We start from the raw sequence: 20,036 nt of genomic DNA on the forward strand, positions 1-20,036 counted from the left end.
AGGGCAAGAAACCAAGAACTAACCATCAGACTTTGCCTGGAATATCTGTAAATTTAGATAAATTCCTCTCTTCTCAAAGTGCCCAAAATATCTTCTGATACCTGTACCTGCCAGGAAGTGGCCTTCCTTACTTACCTGATAAGACTGCTGGGAACCCTGTAGTCAAGGTAACAGACCAATTTTTCCAAGGGTCTTTATTGGCTCCATGAAGTCAACCTTAGTTCCTTAAGCGATCTGGTCGTATCAGAGTCTATATATATATATCTCTCTCAAATATGACAGTCCAGTCAAAGCCTTGCTGATAACCAGTATTTTCAATTGTGTCCTGTTACAAGAACAGATTCTTAATGAGTTTATGCAAATAACTATACTGCCATGAGAATAAGAAAACTCATAGAGTGAATTCTAGGAAGATCAGGTAGGGAGAAACAGCAATTATTTCATCTTTGTTCACAAAGGTGTACTTCCCCAAATTGCTGTAAGTCATTGCTAGCTTTAGAGAACAATTTTCCTTAAACGTGGAAACAAAGATTAGTAAGTGCCAAACAAAAGTCATAAAAAATTATAATCATTCTCATCAGTTCATTCAGTCCTATGCAATTGATCACTGATCTTGATCTTTTGTTAGCAGTTTCATAAATCCAGTTTTTCCTTAGAGTTCTGTAAAGTCATGCCCATTCAGTGGTATGATTTAAAAGTTATCAAGAATCTGTACTTGTGAGAGTCCTGTTCATGAATCTGAAGATGGAGCACTTTTAAAAGGCATCAGAGTAAAGCAATAATTATAAATAACAAAAGAAATGACATTTTTCATGCCCACGGTTAAAGATCTGATGAGAGTTCATTATGATGAAGTTGACAAGGAAAATTTTGTTATTTCTGTGACAGACAAAATTTTAAGATAACTGGAGTTATGATGGATAACATTACATATCAGAATTTCAGGAATTTCATATGATTTCTTAAATATTGTATTAATAAAATATATTCATTTGAGGATATCCATAAAGAAGATGTAGCATTATTTCCTACTTGACAATATTTCCCATGTGATTTAACATATCAAATAAGCCTAATTAGTTTAGTGTCTCTCTTTTTATTAGGCAAGAGAAGGATATTTTGAGATGTTCCAAGGATCCTCTGGAAAACCCCAAAGTTACTTTCGGATCAAAAAAACTTCATTTAGAATTTGATTTACTGAAGTTTGTCAAAAATATCAAAGATTTTCAACACTTGATTACAAAGAACCACGGATCATTATTTTTAAAAATGCTTAATTATCTACTTTGCTGAAGTGACAAAGGATTTTAAAAGCAAATACAGAAGGTTCCATAGTTGTGAGCAAATTTAGCTATTTTGGTATTGAGAAAACTGTTTTCTGGGTAACTAAGATCCAATTAAGACAACATGAAGCTCAGGACATTATTCTGATAAAACACAAAATCTTTGCTTTCTATTCAGATTACTTAAAAAGTAAAGAATAACTTTTTATACTTTTAACAGGAGCAGATCAATACTCCAAGAAAATGTGTCCTTTTAGCAAATGAAAGAAAATTACATAAGAACATTATTGATATTAATTTATGTTTTAAAAGCCTCTTATAATAACAATCCAATTTTAGCCAACTTGACCACACAAAAAAATTCTTTTTCTCTCTTCTGACAAAATGATTACACTATCTATAAAATCTTCATTAGACACTAGACAAAGTCAGCTATCATCCCAAGCTAATTTTTTTTGTAATAAAAATAACATGGATTTATTTGGCTTGTAAACACTGGAAAAGTTGTCTATCTGCAGTATATTTAATGCTGTTAACTCTGAAGACATACCTATTTTAATTAAAACAAATTTAGGCTAGCTTTTATTTACCAAGGTTATCCCAGATCAGGTGAACTTGAAAAAATTTGGATTAGTTTCTGTATTTCTGAACGTTAGGAGTAACTAATACATAAGTGCTTATTTTTAAGCCAATTGAACAGAGCTCTTTTACACATTAACTTTGGCTATACCATTTCAGAGATAGAGAGAAAAAAAATCACATACTCATCCAGAGATTACAGAAACACACAAACCCTGAGACCCTATAGCTTCCTTTCCAATATTTTAGCCATGAATCAGGTACAATATAAAACTCACTTTTTTATAAATAACATTTGGCTCCAAATTGTGTCTGGCAGACAGAACAAGTTAAAGTTACCTGCTTCAGTAGCTAATACTTTCTACCAATATTTGTGGAGATGACAAGATCTGTATTGGTTCCTGACAAGTAATCTTAAGGAGACTGTGGACTAGATATTGAATAAGAGAGCTTTTATAGCAGTTTGTATTTTGAAAGGTCTCTTTCTCTGCTATGTTGTTATTATTATTTTTTTTTCTTCATACTCAGGCAATTGTAGGTAGAGTTTTAGTTACCTCCTGGGGTGTTTCCATTTCAAAGATTTAATCTTCAAGGGACAGAGAAAGAATATAAATTTTCTTCTAGGAGTTTTAGTCCCTTTTGTATGGTTTTGGCAGTTCCAATAAAATGTTGTAGTACTGCCCTGTAATTAGGGTAGTGCTCTATTAAAATAATTCCCTGGGTCAAATGGGGCCTCTTTGGAGTTGAAAATGAAGAGGGGGTCATCTGGATAACCACAACTGTGGAAATGGTAAACCCACTAGATCAGGCCAATTTTGTGCAGCAGGAGATGGGCCTCATCTTAATGTTTTCCATTCACTGTGAGCCTTAGCAGTGATCACTGTGATGGAAGGATGCAACCACGCCAAGAATAAACATCCAGGAGAGGAGGGGCCCTGGTGGGGTATCAGTGGTCTAGGGTCCTTTGCCTCCCCAGCTCCCTCTTTCTTATCCAAGATGGCTCGATAACCCTTTTCAGCTTTTCCCTTAAGGGATGCATTATAGGGTGTGTTTCTTAGTTCTGCGTTGTTCAGGGGAAAGCCCAGGGAGCTGAAGATCTTGGAGGAAATGAGCATATAGCCCAGATGGATCTTTAAGAAAAATTATGGATTTTAGGGTCTTTAGAAATATTAGCCAGTTGATGCATTTTGGCAGCCTTGAATAACAACAATTGAGGGCCTATAACAAACAAATCAACCCTCCCAAATAGCCAGTTAGCGCCTTTCTTTCCGTCCTGCTGCATAAAATATTTAAGAAAAATTTGGATTTCATTTAAGGTATAGTTTTTCATCTCAGTTTCTACTTCTTGATTTTCTCCTATTATCTTAATCCAAAGTGGGTTACAGGAAAAGTTTGGATGGCACTGTGAACCGTCTTCCCAGCTGGCCGCTTTCCTTCCCAGGGTGTTCCAAGAGACCTCTTCGGGACTGAGGTCTGCGGCCACTCACATGATGTGTGTGGTGTCTTTGGGAAAAGCCCTCAGGCTCCTGGAGTGAGATATCAGAGACTTGGCATATTGGTATGTCCCCCGGGATGCTTCCATGGGGCTTTGCCTTTATCAAGAGACCCCCTCAGTATTCTTAGGAGATGCTGATATCAGATGTTTAGGACATTTATATTTGCCCATTAATTCTTTTAGTAACATCACACCAGGGATAGGAGCCATAATACCCCCATTGGGTCAGGGATGAAGAATGACAGCGATGAGTGAAGCTTGGACCGTGGAGACCATAGATCTCTGTTATGTTTTCCGTCTGGTCGGCCCCTGGTTTCCAGTTGCAAGGCTATTTCACTTTTCTGGCACAATCACCAACTCTGTGGTCGTAGATGGAGGTCTCCTATCCTCCCCATGTACAGGAATATTTCTCTGATGCCTTTATCCCAGAACCTTTCCTTGGGCAGTGACATAGCCTTGTGATCCAATTCACTGTCCTTAACTCTGCCCTTGAGGCATGGAGGAGCTTTTGTTGTTGTTGTTGTTTAGTCGCTAACTTGTGGCCGACTCTTTTTCCACCCCACGGACTGTAGCCCGCCAGGTTCCTCTGTCCATGGGATTTCCCAGGCAAGAATACAGGGGTGGGTTGCCATTTCCTTCTCCAGGGGATCTTCCCAGCCCAGGGATCTAACCCACCCAGGGGACCTTTATACACATTAATTGTCAATTAAGGCCTTTATTGGACCATAAAGAAAGCTGAGTGTCAAAGAATTGATGCTTTTGTCTTGTGGTGCTGGAGAAGACTCTTGAGAATTGCTTGGACTGAAAGGAGATCAAACCAGTCAGTCCTGAAGGAAATCAACCCTGAATATTTATTGGAAGGACTGATGCTGAAGCTGAAGCACTAATACTTTGACTACCTGATGCAAAGAGCTGACTCATTAGAAAAGACCCTGATTGTAGGAAAGATTGAAGGCAGGAGTAGAAGGGGATGACAGAGGATGAAATGGTTGGATGGCATCACTGACTTATTGGACATGAGTTTGAGCAGGCTTCGGGAGATGGTGAAGGACAGGGAAGCCTGGCATGCTGCAGTCCATGGGATCGCAAAGACTCAGACACGACTGAGCAACTAAACAAGGCCTTTATAATCAGTGGTCTCAGTGGCTAGTAAGAGCCTATGGCCTGATCACACTGCTCTGAGAAGACTGTTGGATTATCAAGGCAGGTGTGACCTTTTGGGTTGGATCTTCTCCAGCGGCTCAGCAGTAAAGAATCCGCCTACAATGCAGAAGATGGAGCAGGAGCTGCAGGTTCGAGTCCTGGGTTGGAAAGAGCGACTGAAGAAGGAAATGGCCATCCATTCCAGTATTCTTCCCTGGAAAATCCCATGGCCAGAGGAGCCTGGTGGGCTATAGTCCATGGGGTTGCAAAAGAGTCAGACACGGACTGGTGACTAAACAACTGCAATAACAATCACAGGAATATGCAGAAGCACACAGCAGTGAGACAGATTCCTTTCCCAGATGCTAACACCCACCTGAATTAGGTGGTTAATAAGCAAGCTGCAGGTCAGGGGCATCCCCTCCATGGACTGCAAGGGAGATTGTACAGTCCTGCCTACTATGCCAATTGTTATGTACCTCTCAATCTATCAATCAATAACCATGTCATGGTCGAACCAGCCTTCGTGGTTCTTATTAGGATTTCAAGGTGACCTTCAGCAATAACTTTCAGGAAACTTTGAGAAAAATAAAGGTTTATTATTTATAGGACCTGGAATTACACAGCCCACCTGGAGCCACACACTGGGGTCATGGGTAGAGAGAGAGAGAGAGTGAGAGAGTGCATGGGCCTGGGGTTCTGCTTTTATTGGGGTGGGGGTGCACTAAAGTTTCATAGGCTCAGCCTTCATTGGTGAATTTAAAATATAAGGGCCAGAGTTTAAAGCATGGAGAAAGGAAAAAGAAGTAGCCCAAGTGGTCGGTTATTGAAATCAATCCAGAGCTCAAAAACAAAGGAGCCTCCGTTCTGGAGGTGGCCTGCCTGTGACTGGCAGGGTGTTATTTATAGGAAGTAGTCTGTCTTTGAAGTGGGTGCGTCTTTGAAGTGGATGTCTCAGCAATCAAAGCTTAAGTCAGGCACCCGAATCACCAAAAAGAAAGAAAACCCAACTGTCAGGACTTACAGTACAGCCGCTTAAGCCCTAAATCCTGCCCTTTTGTTTGCTGTCAGCTCTGCCTTTTCCAGCAGCACCCAGCCCACTCCACCCCACCTGGAGCTTAGGACTTAGAGACGTGGTGAATCCACTTCTCCTTTCCTTTGCCCTCTAGGAGCCTCTCGATTCCGGGCAAGATCCTCTCCCTCTCTGAGCCTCTGTATCCCAGCTCAGCCCCGGAGACAGTACATCAGGCTCTGGCTGGAGTCAGGCAGACCTGGTTCTTTCCCTTCCTTACTCCTTGGCTGTGGGACTAACTCACACCCACCTTGGTATTTCTGTCTTTCGAGTGAGCAACACCTCTGGGGACCCTGGCTGGGAACTGCTTCCCAGGAAAGGGCTTGTGCCTGGACTATCCAGGGGAAGGTGAGGAAATCAGAGGGCGGTGGGCAGCCAAGTCCAACCCTGCCCGACCGCTGTGTCTCCTCCACAGGTGGAGTTTGCCATCAGCCGGGTCCAGATGAATTTTCTGCACCTGCTCAGCTCAGAGGTGACGCAGCAGATCACCATCCACTGCCTTAACATGACCGTGTGGCAGGAAGGCACCGGGCAGACCCCAGCTAAGCAGGCTGTGCGCTTCCGGGCCTGGAACGGGCAGATCTTTGAGGCCGGGGGTCAGTTCAGTCCAGAAGTGTCCATGGATGGCTGCAAGGTAACTCTTGGGGCCCCTCATAGGCCCCTCATGCACAGACAGGTATAAAAACGTGTTCTTACATATAACAATTTTATACTATACTGTATTAGTATACCATATACTATACTATATTAGTATACTATGCTATAATTTATGCTATACTATATTAGTATAATTTTATACTATAATATAAATATTAGTATGCATATAATTCCTATCTTTGTGTGATAATTTTTTATAGCAGTTTTATAAAATTGCTTTCATCCTCTTTCCTCCCTGGGAAACTTTCAAGGGAAGGTCTGGGCTGGTAGATTGGTACTTATTTGCGAGGCTTACTTATAGAAGGATATATTTCTACTCTTCTCTCTGCTCCCTGCCCTCCGGTTAATTTCTTCTTTCAACCTGGTTGTTTTCTGAGGCTTAAAACAGGCTGGGTTGTAATTGAAGAGTGAGACAGAAAGTCGTCCAAAAAACCAGTTTCATAATATTAAACAAAACCAGTAATGCGCAGTGTTACTGAGGATGTGGGGAAACCCAACACTCTCACACAAAGCTATTTGGAAAAATTAAAAATAAACTGGTAGAGGTTTTCAGGGCAGCAGCTACACATATATCTCCAATATATATCCAGATCCTTACAAATGTACCTATCCTTTGATCCAGCAAATCTATTGATACTTCTGGAATTTGTTCTAAGGTAACAATGTGCACAAGTTTAGCTACAATGATGTTCATGACAGCTTTACCTATAGGAATCAAAATAGTGGAAGCAATCTAAATGGACACATACAGGTCACTGTGACAGTGAAATGCCATGTGGACATTAAAAACTGTGAAGAAAGAACGATGGAAGGGAGAGTTTTCCTGGTGGTCCAGTGGTTAAGAATCCACCAGCCAATGCAGGGGCCACAGGTTCGGCTCCTGGTCCGGGAAGGTCCCACATGTCTCAGAGCAGCTAAGCCCGTGAACCGCAGCTGCTGAGTCCTGGGCACCCTAGAGCCCATGCTCTGCAACGAGAAGCCGTGGCGATGAGAAGCCTGTGTAATGTAGCTAGACAGTAGCCCGTGCTTCTTGAAAGCAAAAAAAAAAAAAATCACAGCAAAAAAAACAAAACAAAAAAAAAAACCCAGTGCAGCCAAAAAGAAAGTATGTATTTTAAAAAGAAGAAGAAGAAAGAGGATGGGGCAAGGCACGCGATACATGATGACGGCCATGATGGGTGTGTGTACCCCTTCTCTCTGCCCTCAGATCCAGGACGGCCGCTGGCATCAGACGCTCTTCACCTTCCGCACCCAGGACCCCCATCAGCTGCCCATTGTCGGCGTGGACAACCTCCCTCCTGCCTCGTCAGGGAAGCAGTACCGCCTCGAAGTTGGACCTGCGTGCTTCCTCTGACCTCCGACCTCCTGGCTCCTCTAGGCCTCGAGGGGAGGGAAGAGGAGAAAGAGGCAAAGGGAGGGTACCGAGGGGTAGGTGGGCCCAGGAAAGGCAGCTCACCTGCCCAGGGATCCTTGAGCAGACCCCGGCTGTTGTCTGCCCAGTGGAGGAGGCTGAAGGGTAGCAGGACACCTGCGGTGTCCTTGGGAACAGCTGATCCCACCTCAGCCCCAAACACCAACCAAAGAGCCGGCCAGAGCCAGCTGGGCCTGCAACCCGCCTGAGCCCCATGGCCTGTCTCCCAGCTCTGCGGCCACCCCCTTCCCTGCCCAGCTTCCTGCCCAAAGAGCCCCACCTTCCAGCCAGCTTGAGAGAAGGGGGCATCTTGTTAGCTGGTCCCTGCCGGGGAGCTTTGATGTGCAATATTAGAGAGGAGACATGAAAAAAGGAGAAAAGGAAAGAAGTATATATATATTATTTAAACAAACACAAAGAAGGTGCGTTACTATTTTTTTTTTCATCTGAGAAAGATGTGAGAAGATGAGAGAGCAGCCAGGGGGTGGGAAGTGATGGATGCAGAGAAGGAGAGGTGAGATCCTCGGGGCTGGGGGTGTCCACGTCTGCTACCTCCCACTGTGAAATCGCTGGTGCTCACAATTGTCTTGTAGTGTATGTGATTTTTTAAGGAAAAAAAAAAAAACTCTATTTAAGATTCTGAAGGTGCTACCATTTTTGCCACAGACTTTGAAGAAACATTTAGATGTGGGGTATCATCCACGTTTTTCTCTCCTCCAAATAACAAAGTTCGGGGAATTTTAAATTTTTTCCTAATGTCACCCTTGTGCTCATCAGGTAATCTGTTAAACAGGAGGTGGGGAAAGAAGGTAAAAGTGAAAAAAAAAAAAAAAAAAGCAAAGCAAAAAAAACAAAAACAAAAAATAACCAGAAACAGGAGTAGGAAAGATTTACCTTTTAACTTATGGACTTTGAAATGCTTGTCCTCTGAAGGCAGGGGGAGGCCTGAGCATGAAGGATCTTATTGTGGCCTCTCTTGGTCTTGGAGGGAAATTAGCTTCTCTTGGATGGCGTGATCCAGCCTGAGGAGCCCTGACCTTGAGCTTCGACCTTGAAGAAACCAATGAGGAGAATGGCGCTGGGCCAGGACTGGCCTTGGAGGTGGACTGTAAATACGGACCCATCTCATGAAGGCACAGACCATCTCCTAAGGCCTTCCATTCTGGAGCTCGTCCTTCCAAGATAACTGTCATCACTCTTGCTTTTTCACTGTCATTCAATTCTGTAGAAACCCAGTGTTGCTAAGTCCCAGTGTAAATGTGGGCGCAGGAGAAACGCTTGTTATGGGAATCTCAGAGTTCAGCATGGCAGGGCTCACCAGGGTAATCTGAATTGTCCTGTATCAGTGAACCAGTCAGCATCCAGGTTGGATTTTTGAGGTCATTTTAACTATGGAATTATTTTTATAGAAGGGGAAATTTTATGTGAAAGTCTATTTGTGTCTTTTTTTTTTCTTTCTAAAGTTGTGTCTCTTTGGGAATTGGATTTGATTTTCATTATTTAATACCTCACTCCGGCCCACGCCCCCAGCCCACGCCCCCACCCCACCCCCACACCCCCACACCCCCACACCCCCACACCCCCACACCCCCACACCCCCACACCCCACCCCCACTTCCTGTCTCCCTGCCCCGCCCACCGCCCCCTTGCCCCCGGAAGTGCGTTTTTGTAGCAGCTCGGGCCTCATCTCAGCCCTGGTCTCCCAAGCCGCCAGTCTCCACCTGGCCTCTGCGCCGGCGTCTGTCTTGTCCTTGGGTTTCTCTGCTGTCCTCGTTCACGTCTCTGTCCACATGTCAGCGTGTTAAAACCCAAGTGGGTTCTGTTTCTCCTTTTCCCTTCTGGATTTTAAATAAATATTTAAAACTGAGGCAATGGAACGACGCACCTGTGGCCGCGTGCTTCTTTGAGGAGACCGGAGGGAAGTCTGCGTCAGGGCTGAGGGTTGGAGGAGGTGTGGAGGGGTGGCGGGGTGCCCTGTTTATGCTGCTCCCCCCAGAGGAGAGGGGACAGGGAGAGATGTGGTGCCTCGGAGTGAGAGGGCCTGAAAACGAGGGAGTCGGGTCCTGCAGGGTCCCGCTGGTTTCTTCGGGATGCTCTAACAGTACCACAGCCCTGGTGCCTTAGAAGAGCCGAAGGGGGCTTGACCATCAGCCGCCATCACGAACGGCACGGTAGCTATCCGGACCAGGAAGTTCATTAGCAACCGACGGCTGCAGCGGAAACGCACGGTCATCGACGTGCTTCACCGGAAAAGACAACAGTACCTAAAACAGAATATGTGGGAAACTGGCCAAAATGCACCAGACCACACCAGATGTCATCTTTGTGCGTGAATTCAGAGCCCATTTCGGTGGTGGCCAGACTACAGTGCTGGAGAAGACTCTTGAGAGGCTCTCTTGGCTCTGGCATGAGTTAGGATTCCTTGGATTATGTGAAGAAGAAGTCCGAACAAATACTTGCAAGACATGGCCTGTATGAGAAGAAAAAGACCTCAAGAAAACAGCAAAAGGAACACAAGGACAGAATGAAGAAAGTCAGTTCAGTTCAGTTCAGTAGCTCAGTCGTATCTGGCTCTTTGCAACCCCATGGACTGCAGCACTCCAGGCCTCCCTGTCCATCACCAACTCACAGAGTTTACCCAAACTCAAGTCCACTGAGTCAGTGATGCCATCCAACCATCTCATCCTCTGTCATCCCCTTCTCCTCCTGCCTTCAATGTTTCCCAGCATCAGGCTTTTTCCAACGAGTCAGTTCTTCACATCAGGTGGCCAAAGTATTGGAGTTTCAGTTTCAGCATCAGGCCTTCCAATGAATATTCAGGACTGATCTCCTTTAGGATGGACAGGTTGGATCTCCTTGCAGTCCAAGGCACTCTCAAGAGTCTTCTCCAACACTGCAGTTCAAAAACATCAATTCTTCGGCACTCAGCTTTCTTTGTAGTCCAATTCTTACATCAATATATACTGGAAAAACTGTAGCCTTGACTAGACAGACCTTTGTTGGTAAATAAATGTCTCTGCTTTTTAATATGCTGTCTAGGTTGGTCATAGCTTCTCTTCCAAGGAGCAAGCGTTTTTTAATTTCATGGCTGCAGTCCCCATCTACAGTGATTTTGGAGCCCCCCGAAATAAAGTCTCTGTTTCCACTGTTTACGCATCTATTTGCCATGCGGTGATGGGACCGGATGCCATGATCTTAGTTTTCTGAATGTTGAGTTTTAAGCCAACTTTTTCACTCTCTTCTTTCATTTTCATCAAGAGGCTTTTTAGTTCTTTGTTGCTTTCTGCCGTGAGTGTGGTGTCATCTGCATATCTGAAGTTATTGATATTTCTCCCGGCAATCTTGATTCCAGTTTGTGCTTCATCCAGTCGAGCATTTCTCATGATGTACTCTGCATACAAGTTATATAAGCAGGGTGACAGTATACAGTCTTGCTGTACTCCTTTCCCAATTTGGAACCAAGCTGTTGTTCCATGTCTAGTTCTAACTGTTGCATCTTGACCTGCATACAGATTTCTCAAGAAGCAGGTCATATGGTCTGATATTCCCATCTCTTGAAGAATTTTCCACAGTTTATTGTGATCCACACAGTCAAAGATTTGACATAGTCAATAAAGCAGAAGTAGTTGTTTTTCTGGAACTCTCTTGCTTTTTCAATGATCCAGTGGATGTTGGCAATTTGACCTCTGGTTCCTCAGCCTTTTCTAGATCCAGCTTGAACATCTGGAAGTTCACGGTTCACGTACTGTTGAAGCATGCCCCTGGAAAACCTCTAATCTGCTTTCCAGGTCTCCATAGATTTGTTGACTATGGATATTTTGTGTAAATGGAATCTTAACGGTATCTGACCTCTTGCGAATGAATGCTTTCATGCAGCATGATGTTTTCACCTTATAGCGTGGATCAAGACTGCATTCTTTTTCACAACTGAATAGTATTTCATTGTGTGGATAGACCAAATTCTGTTTATTCATTCATGCATTGATAACCCGTGGGTTGTTTCCGTCTTTTGGTGATTATTAGTAGTGCTTCAATGTGAACAATTCTTACCTGTGAGATTCTTGAGAGAAGCCCTTGAAGCACCTGCTTTGGAAGAAGTGAGTGAGAACCTGGCAGACAGAGTTAGCCAGAGTCAGTGAATAAATATACAGGACACACAGATAAATTTGAATTTCAGATAAATAGTAAGTATTTTTTTTTTTTTAGCATAAATGTGTCCCATTCAGGACTTCTCAGGTGGCTCTAGTGGTGAAGAATCCTTCTGCCAATGCAAGAGACACAAGAGATAAGGGTTCAACCCCTGGGTCAGGAAGATCCCTTGGAGTTGTAAATGGCAAACTGTTCCAGTATTCTTGCCTGAAAAATTCCATGAACAAAGGAGCTTGCCGGGCTACAGTCCATGGGGCTCCAAAGAGTCAGACCTGACTGAGCAACTGAGCACACACACACACATGCACACATACACACGTCCCATTCAGTATTTGGCATATACTTTTATCCACCAGACCTGAAATCCATATCTCCTGACTCGGTTCAGAGTACTTTAGCTTGTTCCTCCTTTCCTGGGATGTTGAAGAAATCAGAACATTTCTGCCCTTCTCATTTACAAGAAAGAACAAATCATGAGAAGCTGAGCTCATATCCAGGATTTTATGTTTTAAAGACTAGCTGTAAGGTTCTAGGTCATCAGTCCACAGCTGGGTCTTCTCTACCCTCCCCATCCTGGCATCTATTCCAGACTATGAGCCCCTGGAGCCACTGTCCTGCGGTGACTCTAAGACTTCCATCCATGGAGCCCAGGGTTTGTGGTCTGGAAGGGCTTGGAGATTTTCACATGCTAGATACACTCTCCTGTTCAACAAAGAGGTACCCCCTAGTTCAGTTAAATTGACATAAAATGAATCATCACAAGCTAAGGCTAAGAGAGAATGAATAGAGGTTAGTCAGGGAAAGGCATTGGGAAGAGAGGGAACAGTTAAAGCCTGGAAGTAAAGAAGCACTGCATATCTGGGGAGGAGCAAGGAGTCCCAGGTGGCACTGGTGGTAAAGAACCTGCTTGCCCATGCAGGAGACGTAAAAGACACAGGTTCAATCCCAGGGTCGGGAAGATCCCTTGGAGGAGTGCTTGGCAACCCACTCCAGTATTCTTGCCTGGAGAATCCCATGAACAGAGGATTCTGGAAGGCTACAGCCCATAGGGTCCCAGAGACTCAGACATGACTGAAGTGACTTAGCACGCTTGCATACAAGTAGTTCAAAGTGGTACCAGAGGGTCAGGGGAAGCCTGGGATATTGGGTTAGGAATAGGACAAGCCACAGGTTTGTAGAGGAGAGCAGGGCTTACATTGGCCAGATGGAGTCTGTGCTGTGATGGGGCACTTGAGCGGAGCTGTCCAGGGGCAACTGACCAAACTGAGAGGACAGGACAGAGGTGTGCAACCCAGCTTGTGTTCCGGAGAGTCATCAGCTGTGAAGACGTGAAAGGTGAGAGAGGCAGGAAGAAGGGCCAGAGGGAAAAGAGAAGAGGAAGGATGATAAAGCTGCACCGCTCAGCACCCTCGGCACAGGCTCCCTTCCAAGGAGGACTCTGTGACCTGAGTGGAGAAGCCACTGAAATGGGGCCAGCTTGTCCCCAGCAAGGGCAGATAGAGAGTGTCAGGGACAGAAGACAGCTCTTCCCGACACAGCTAAGGTGGACATCCCCAGGGGAAAGCCCAGGCCTGTGTTCACTCTGTCCCCAGCGAATCAAGCCCTAGCCAAGGACAGCCATATTTCACAATGGCCAGCAGCCTGGTGCTGGGTAAGTGAGAGAGGGATGGGGGAGAAGGGGGGAGGCCGGCAGGTGGATTCCAGTCTCAGCTTCCGACTGTCATGTGGCCCTGGGCAAGTCATTCTCTCTGGGTCTCCGCTTTTCCCCAGCAAAATGGGGGTGACATGTCTTTCTCTAGTTGCCAACCACAGACCAGGTGATTGTTCTATTCATAAAATAGTTGGATGAACCAAGTGAAATGGAATGATATTCAGTTTTTTTTATCTCTAAAATCCACAGTTTTCATATGGTTCAACCCCTAATAACACCCTTCAGAATAACAGTGGTTACACTTTCTTGCACACTTTCTGTGAACCAGGAGGCATGTGGAATGTGACCCATGTTCATCTCACAGTCTCGGAGACACATGTCATTGCCCTGGCTCTTCCGATGAGGGAACTAAAGTCCAAAGAGGTTACAAAAGTTACACAAGATCACGAAACAGGCTCTGGACTTAGGCAAATATTTTGGGGGTATTTCCTCAGTCCAGACACAAAGTTCTTAATGCAGACTGTTTGCTCTGCTGGTGTGTTCTTGTGTCGGCTCATGCTGAAGATCACGTATGAGTTGTCAGACAGAGAGCTCAGCCCTGGCTCGTATAAAATGGCCAGAAATACGTACAAAGTGGTTTTCTTAGGAAGTGAATCATTTCAGACTGGTGCCTTTCCCTGGTTATCAAAACCTCACCTTTTCACCATGTCACCTTAACCATTCGTGTGTATGTTAGTCACTAACTCATGTCCGATTCTTTGCGACCCCGCGGACTGTAGCCCTCCAGGCTCCTCTGTCCATGGGAATTTTTCAGGCAAGAATACTGGAGTGAGTTGCCAATTTCTTCTCCAGGGAATCTTCCTGACCCAGGTCACTGGTTTTCTCATATATCTAATGTGGGGTGGGGAGATATTTCCTGAATCTAATAGAGACATATTTTTGCATGTTGGTATCTTGAGAAGGGGGATGTAACTTGCTATCAACTGAAGTATTTATGTAATGCAGGAGTCTGTCTTTCCTTCCTCACCACCCCACTTCTCATTAAACAGATGGTGATGATTATTATAATAGGAGAACCCTTAGAAGCAAGTTTGTTTCATCTAATATTTAGTTCATCTAAATGTGAACAGATTGAATGCACATAACAATCCAATGAGTAGAATTTATTACTATTATCCCCACTTTACAGCTAGGGAAATTGAGACAAGAGAAGTTAAATAACTTGCCCAAGGTCACACAGTTAGCAAGTGGTAAAACTAGGACATCTGGTCCCATAACTTCATGGCAAATAGAAGGGGAAAAGTTGGAAGCAGTGACAGATTTCCTCTTCCTGGGCTCTGAAATCACTGTGGTTGGTGACTGCAGCCGTGAAATTAGAAGATGGTTGCTTCTTGTCAGGAAAGCTATGACAAACCTAGACAGTGTGTTAAAAAGCAAAGATATCACTTTGCCAACAAAGGTCCGTATAAGTCAAGGCTATGGTCTTTTCAGTAGTCATGTATGGATGTGAGAGCTGGACAATAAAGAAAGCTGAGTACCAAAGAATTGATACTTTCAAACTGTGGTGCTGGAGAAGGCTCTTGAGAATCCCTTGGACAGCAAGATCAAACCAGTCAATTCAGGGAAATCAACCCCGAATACTCTTTGGAAGGACTGATGCTGAAGCTGAAGCTCCAGTAGTTTGGCCACCTGATGCGAACAACTGACTCACTGGAAAAGACCCTGAAGCTGGGAAAGATTGAAGGCAGAAGGAGAAGTGAGCGACAGAGGATGAGATGGTTGGATGACATCACCGATTCAGTGGACATGAACTTGGCAAACTCCGGGAGATGGTGAGGGCTGGGAAAGCCTGGCAGCCTGCAGTCCATGGGGTTGCAAAGAGTCGGACATGACTTAGCAATTGAACAACAGCAAAACCAGGACAACTCCTTTACCAACACCCTACACTGCCCTGATTGCCTTTCTGTCTCTTTCCTGCCAAACTTCTCTTGACATTGTGCCAGGGACAGATGGAAGGGCAGGCTGGGGAGGGCTGCTTAAGACCTCAGTTCATGGAGGTTCCAAACCATCCTTGAAATGTATTAATAAAAAAGTGGAGAAAATTGTGCTGTGTGAAGATGAGTGCTGGGTGTGCTTGGAGAAACTACTTGCTTGGCCTCTTGGGAGGAGAGTGAGACATACCCCCGCCTGCCACAAGGGGCAGCCTGAGGGTGAGACTGGTGAGGACCACTCACTCCTTCCCAGGGGAGGCACTCCACTTACTCCCTGGAAGGGAAACTTTCATTTCTGTCTCCTCTGCTCGCATACTTATGGCCACAAAGTGTGTGGGTTTTCTCCCACACCAAGCAGTTCTCTGACTTTCCAGACACCAACTGCGTGTACGCTCAGTCGCTCAGTTGTGTCCGATTCTTTGCAACCCCATGGACTGTAGCCCCCCAGGCTCCTCCGTCCATGGGATTCTCCAGGCAAGAATACTGGAGTGGGTTGCCATTTCCTCCTCCAGGAGATCTTCCTGATCCGGGGATTGAACCCGAGTCTCCTGTGTTTCCTGCACTGGCAGGTGGATTCTTCACCACTGTACACTTGGGAAGCCCAAGACACCAACTGGGTATCCTACAATTCAGTTCAGTTCTGATACTGTTATAGAACTAAACTTGGGTCTACTTGCTGTATACACAGCAAAGCCAATCTACTGGCACTGGGTTGTGGTGAAGCAAAGTCTAGTATTTATTGCAGGCACCAAGCGAGAGGAGTGGGCAACTCATGCTCAAAAGACTAGAACTCCCCAATGGCGTTCAGCAAGGGTTTTAAAAGAAAGTGTTAGGGGAGAGGGTCTTAGGATGCATGGTCAGTTCGTGGACCTTCTTCTGATTTGTTGGTGGTGGGGTAACAGGGAGATGTTTCAGAAATCTTGATCATCAACCTTCTGGTTTCAACTAGTCTAGGACCTACATGCTTGTGGTCAGCGTGTTGTCCCCATCCTCCACCTGGGTACAGGTCTTAGTTTCTGCAGAACAACTCAAAGACAAGCATCAAATTGCTATCTACATCCCTTCCGGAGGGACTAGGAGTCCTGTGTCTACATTGTCCTACTTATTGACTGCTTAAGCCTGCTCTTTGGAACTTGAGGAAGGGCTTAGAAAGGTGCAAAGACCCTGCAGAGTCCTGCTCAGTTTCAATCTCCCCTTTTCTTTGATACTCCTCAATCCTGAGGGAAAGAGGGGTTGAACAAGAAAGGAAATAAAAGTTTGGATTGAACAAGAAAGGAAATAAAAGTTTAGATAGAGAGATTCATCATAAACTCAGTAAGGACACTTGGATTTAGGGGGACTCGGTTTCAACTCTAATCAGGGTGAACATCAGATCCTGCAGGTTAAGGCCTCAGACCCACAAGACTGTCCCCATTGCAGTGGCAGTCACAAGTCCAGGTTGTCCCCTGTGCTTCCAACCCACCAGCTATAAGCCACAGACTCCCATAACCCCTTCGTTGGGTTTGACCATCTATTAGAACAGCTCACAGAATTCAATAGATCATTTACTTACTAGATTACCAGTTTAGTATAAAAGGATACAATTCAGGAATAGTCAGATAGCAGTGATGCCCAGGGCAAGATATGTGGGAAACAGCACAGGGCTTCCATGACTTCTTTGGATTGGCCACCTACCCAGCACCTCCACATGTCCTAACTCCATCATTTAGGAGTTCATTGAAAGCACCCTTACCTGGGCATGGTTGATTAAATCATCGTTCGTCATTAGTGACCAAGTCAATCTCCAGCACCAGTTTTCTTCCCAGAGATGAGGGGGTGGAGCTGAAAATTTCAACCCTCTAATCACAAAGTCAGTCCATTCTGAGGGTATCCAGGAGCCCCCAGCCAACGGACATCTCATTAGTCTCCAAAAGGACATGTATCACTTTGGAGATCCCAGGAGTTTTATGATCTGTGTTACCAGAAATGGAGGTAGAGATCAAGCATATGTTTCTTATGACAGTCAGTCCCCTACATACGAATGAGGTCTGTTCAGAGAGTGCCTTTGTAAGTCTGGTATATTCGTAAGTCCAACAAAGTGAGCCTAGGTATTCAGCTGCATAGTACGGTACTGAAGTAAGTTTATATTACCTTTCACACAAATAACACATAAAAAAACAAACACAAAAAATAAAGAAAACATTTTTAACCTTACAGCACAGTACCTTGAAAAGTAACTAATACAGTACAGCAGCTGGCATACAGGGGCTGGCGTCGCGTGAACAGCCAAGAGCCAGTGACTGGAGGGGGGAGAAGAGGTGGAAGACGGTAGAGCTGAAGGATCTTAGGAGATGGAGGGCAAGCTGCAATTTCACGCCCAATGCAGATGGAACACACGTTCACAACTTGCAGGTTTGTATGTAGCACACTTACTGTATATCACAGCCGCTACCTATGGTTTTGCTTCAGGAGGCATGCAGGTCAGGCCGGAGCTGAATTGCTCTGGACAAAAGAAGGACCGAGTCCTGTTGTTCACTGGCCCTCCTTGTTCACCCTTTGCCCACACGGGGGGCAACCGTAGCATTTCTGTGCATGAACAAATGAAGGCCCGCAGACCACTGTTCTAGATAACTAAACATCATACGCCAAAAGTTTTTAAGTAAAACTGACTCTTTAACATTTTGGAAATTTAATCACTGGATTAAGACTTGTTCAAAAGTTTGTGAAGCTATAAATCATTCACCATGCTAGCATTCAAGCTTGAGTTGCTGATGTCAAGAATCAGATCCATGCCTAATGGTTGTTACGTCTACCTATACAGGAATTTAAGAGGAACATGAATGATTTCACCTTGCAACATATTTCTTGGCTACCACATGCAACTGCTGCAAATACTGCCTATTTCTAATTCAGGAGGGCCTCTCCAGCCACAGGTTGCAAAAAAAAAAAAAAAGTGGTTTCTCATTACTATTGGGAAGCAAGAGCTAATGTGGTAAGAAAGTATGGCCTTTATGTAGAGAGGGAGGAATGAGAAAGTTAATTAATCTGTTTTTTTCTGTAGTCAGATCAAAGCTCCTACACCCCACACACAGTGAGGTCAAATGGAGACATCAGAGTCTGGAGCAGAGAAAGCTAATTGAGGAGGTGCCAACATGGAAAGTGGAGACTTAGACCAGTCTCAAGTCCATCTGGTTAGCTGGCCAGGGCACAAAGTTTATAAAGGCAGGAAGGGTGAAAAGAAGAGAGGTGTAGGATGTGTGATCAGCTCGTGAATCTTCTGACTGGTTGGTGGGGAAGTAACAGGGGGTTGTTTCAGAAATCTCTATCATCAGCTTTCTGGTTCCAACTAGTCTGGGGTCTACGTGCTCGTGGTCAGGATGTCATCCCCATCCTCCACCTGGGTACAGGTCTTAGTTTCTGCAAAACAACTCAAAGATAAACATCAAATTGTTATCTACATCCCTTCCGGAGGGAGTAGGAGTCCGGTGTCCGTGTTGTCCTAATCATTAACTGCTTGAGCCTGCTCTTTGGAACTCAGAGAAGGCCTAGGAGACAAGCCTTCCTACCACACCCCCCTTTTTTCTCCATATCAACAAGAAATGGAGGGGTTTTTATTTTACCTGGGAGGGCCTTGCAGGGTCCTGCTAGGTTTCCCTACCTCGAAGTCCTCTCAAATCTTCCCTGGACTCTGAAGTGGGTCTGCAGTGATGGAGGCATTAGCTTTCATCACTCTGACCCCATCACATGCTCCAACCACACAGACCGTCCTAATCCTACTGCTATCTCCCGTGTCAGAAGTAGCATCACCTTCAAAACCTCAGGATGCTTGGGAAGAGCACCTGGTGTTTCAAGGATAGAGTACAAGATGGGAAGACTTGTTCCCCTGGGCTCTGAACATATTTGGCTGTGACAAAAAGCACTTAGGGTTATGGGTTACCCTGTGCCAGTACCAGGCAGCAGATCCCAAGGGACAGAGGTGCTTGTGTGTTGGTGTGTGAACTCATGTGTGAGTGTGTGCCCATGTGTGTGTGATATGTGGGGACCTGGAAATATCTGGGTTCCAGGTAAGAACGTCATTGGCCCAGGTCTAATGGTAGCAGGCGTCCCCACACGGTGTTCAGCATGTCCTTACACAGTGTCTTGAAACTGCCCACTCCCATCATCTCACACCTGGACCACTGCACCTGCCCAGCTGCTCCGCCAAGTCCATTCTTGTCCTCCCGGCCCCCTGTTCTCACTGCAGACAGTGGGCTCTCTCAAAAGGGCAAGTCTGATATTATGCCTCCATACACACCTCACTTAAAATCTTTTCCTTTCTCCCCAGTACCCTCAGAGGACACTGCACACCCCTCGGCCTGGTTTCCGTGCTCTGCAGCTTGGGTTCCCACCGAGAGCCCCACCCCCAGCATCAGCCTCCAACCCTCTGACCCCGTCACATGCTCCAGTCACGCAGACTGTCTTGATCGTTCTTGTATCGCCCTCTCCCTTACCTGCACTGTTCCCTCTTGAAGAGCTCCACTCGTGTTTGCAAGACTCCAGTTAGAGCAATGCAAGTTCAAGACACTAACTGAGCTGATAAAAAAAGAAAAAGAAGGGAAGTTCTAGTTCTGACAAGGACGCGAAGGG

At 45.2% G+C, this 20,036-nt stretch overlaps 1 protein-coding gene across 5 annotated transcripts in view; it reads left to right on the top strand.

The window, feature by feature from the left end:
• The window catches only part of COL27A1 (collagen type XXVII alpha 1 chain), a 147,775-nt gene extending 138,273 nt beyond the window's left edge, over window positions 1–9,502 (top strand). For all 5 annotated transcript variants that reach the window (XM_065946937.1, XM_065946938.1, XM_065946940.1 and 2 more), the window contains 2 exons: window positions 5,988–6,206; window positions 7,437–9,502. In XM_065946937.1, coding sequence (XP_065803009.1) covers window positions 5,988–6,206; window positions 7,437–7,583 — 366 coding nt within the window. In that variant the 3' untranslated portion in view covers window positions 7,584–9,502. The remainder of the gene's footprint in view (window positions 1–5,987; window positions 6,207–7,436) is intronic.
• The last annotated feature ends 10,534 nt before the right edge of the window (window positions 9,503–20,036 follow it).

The sequence above is a fragment of the Muntiacus reevesi genome, chromosome 10, assembly GCF_963930625.1.
Source record: "Muntiacus reevesi chromosome 10, mMunRee1.1, whole genome shotgun sequence".
NCBI lineage: Eukaryota > Metazoa > Chordata > Mammalia > Artiodactyla > Cervidae > Muntiacus > Muntiacus reevesi.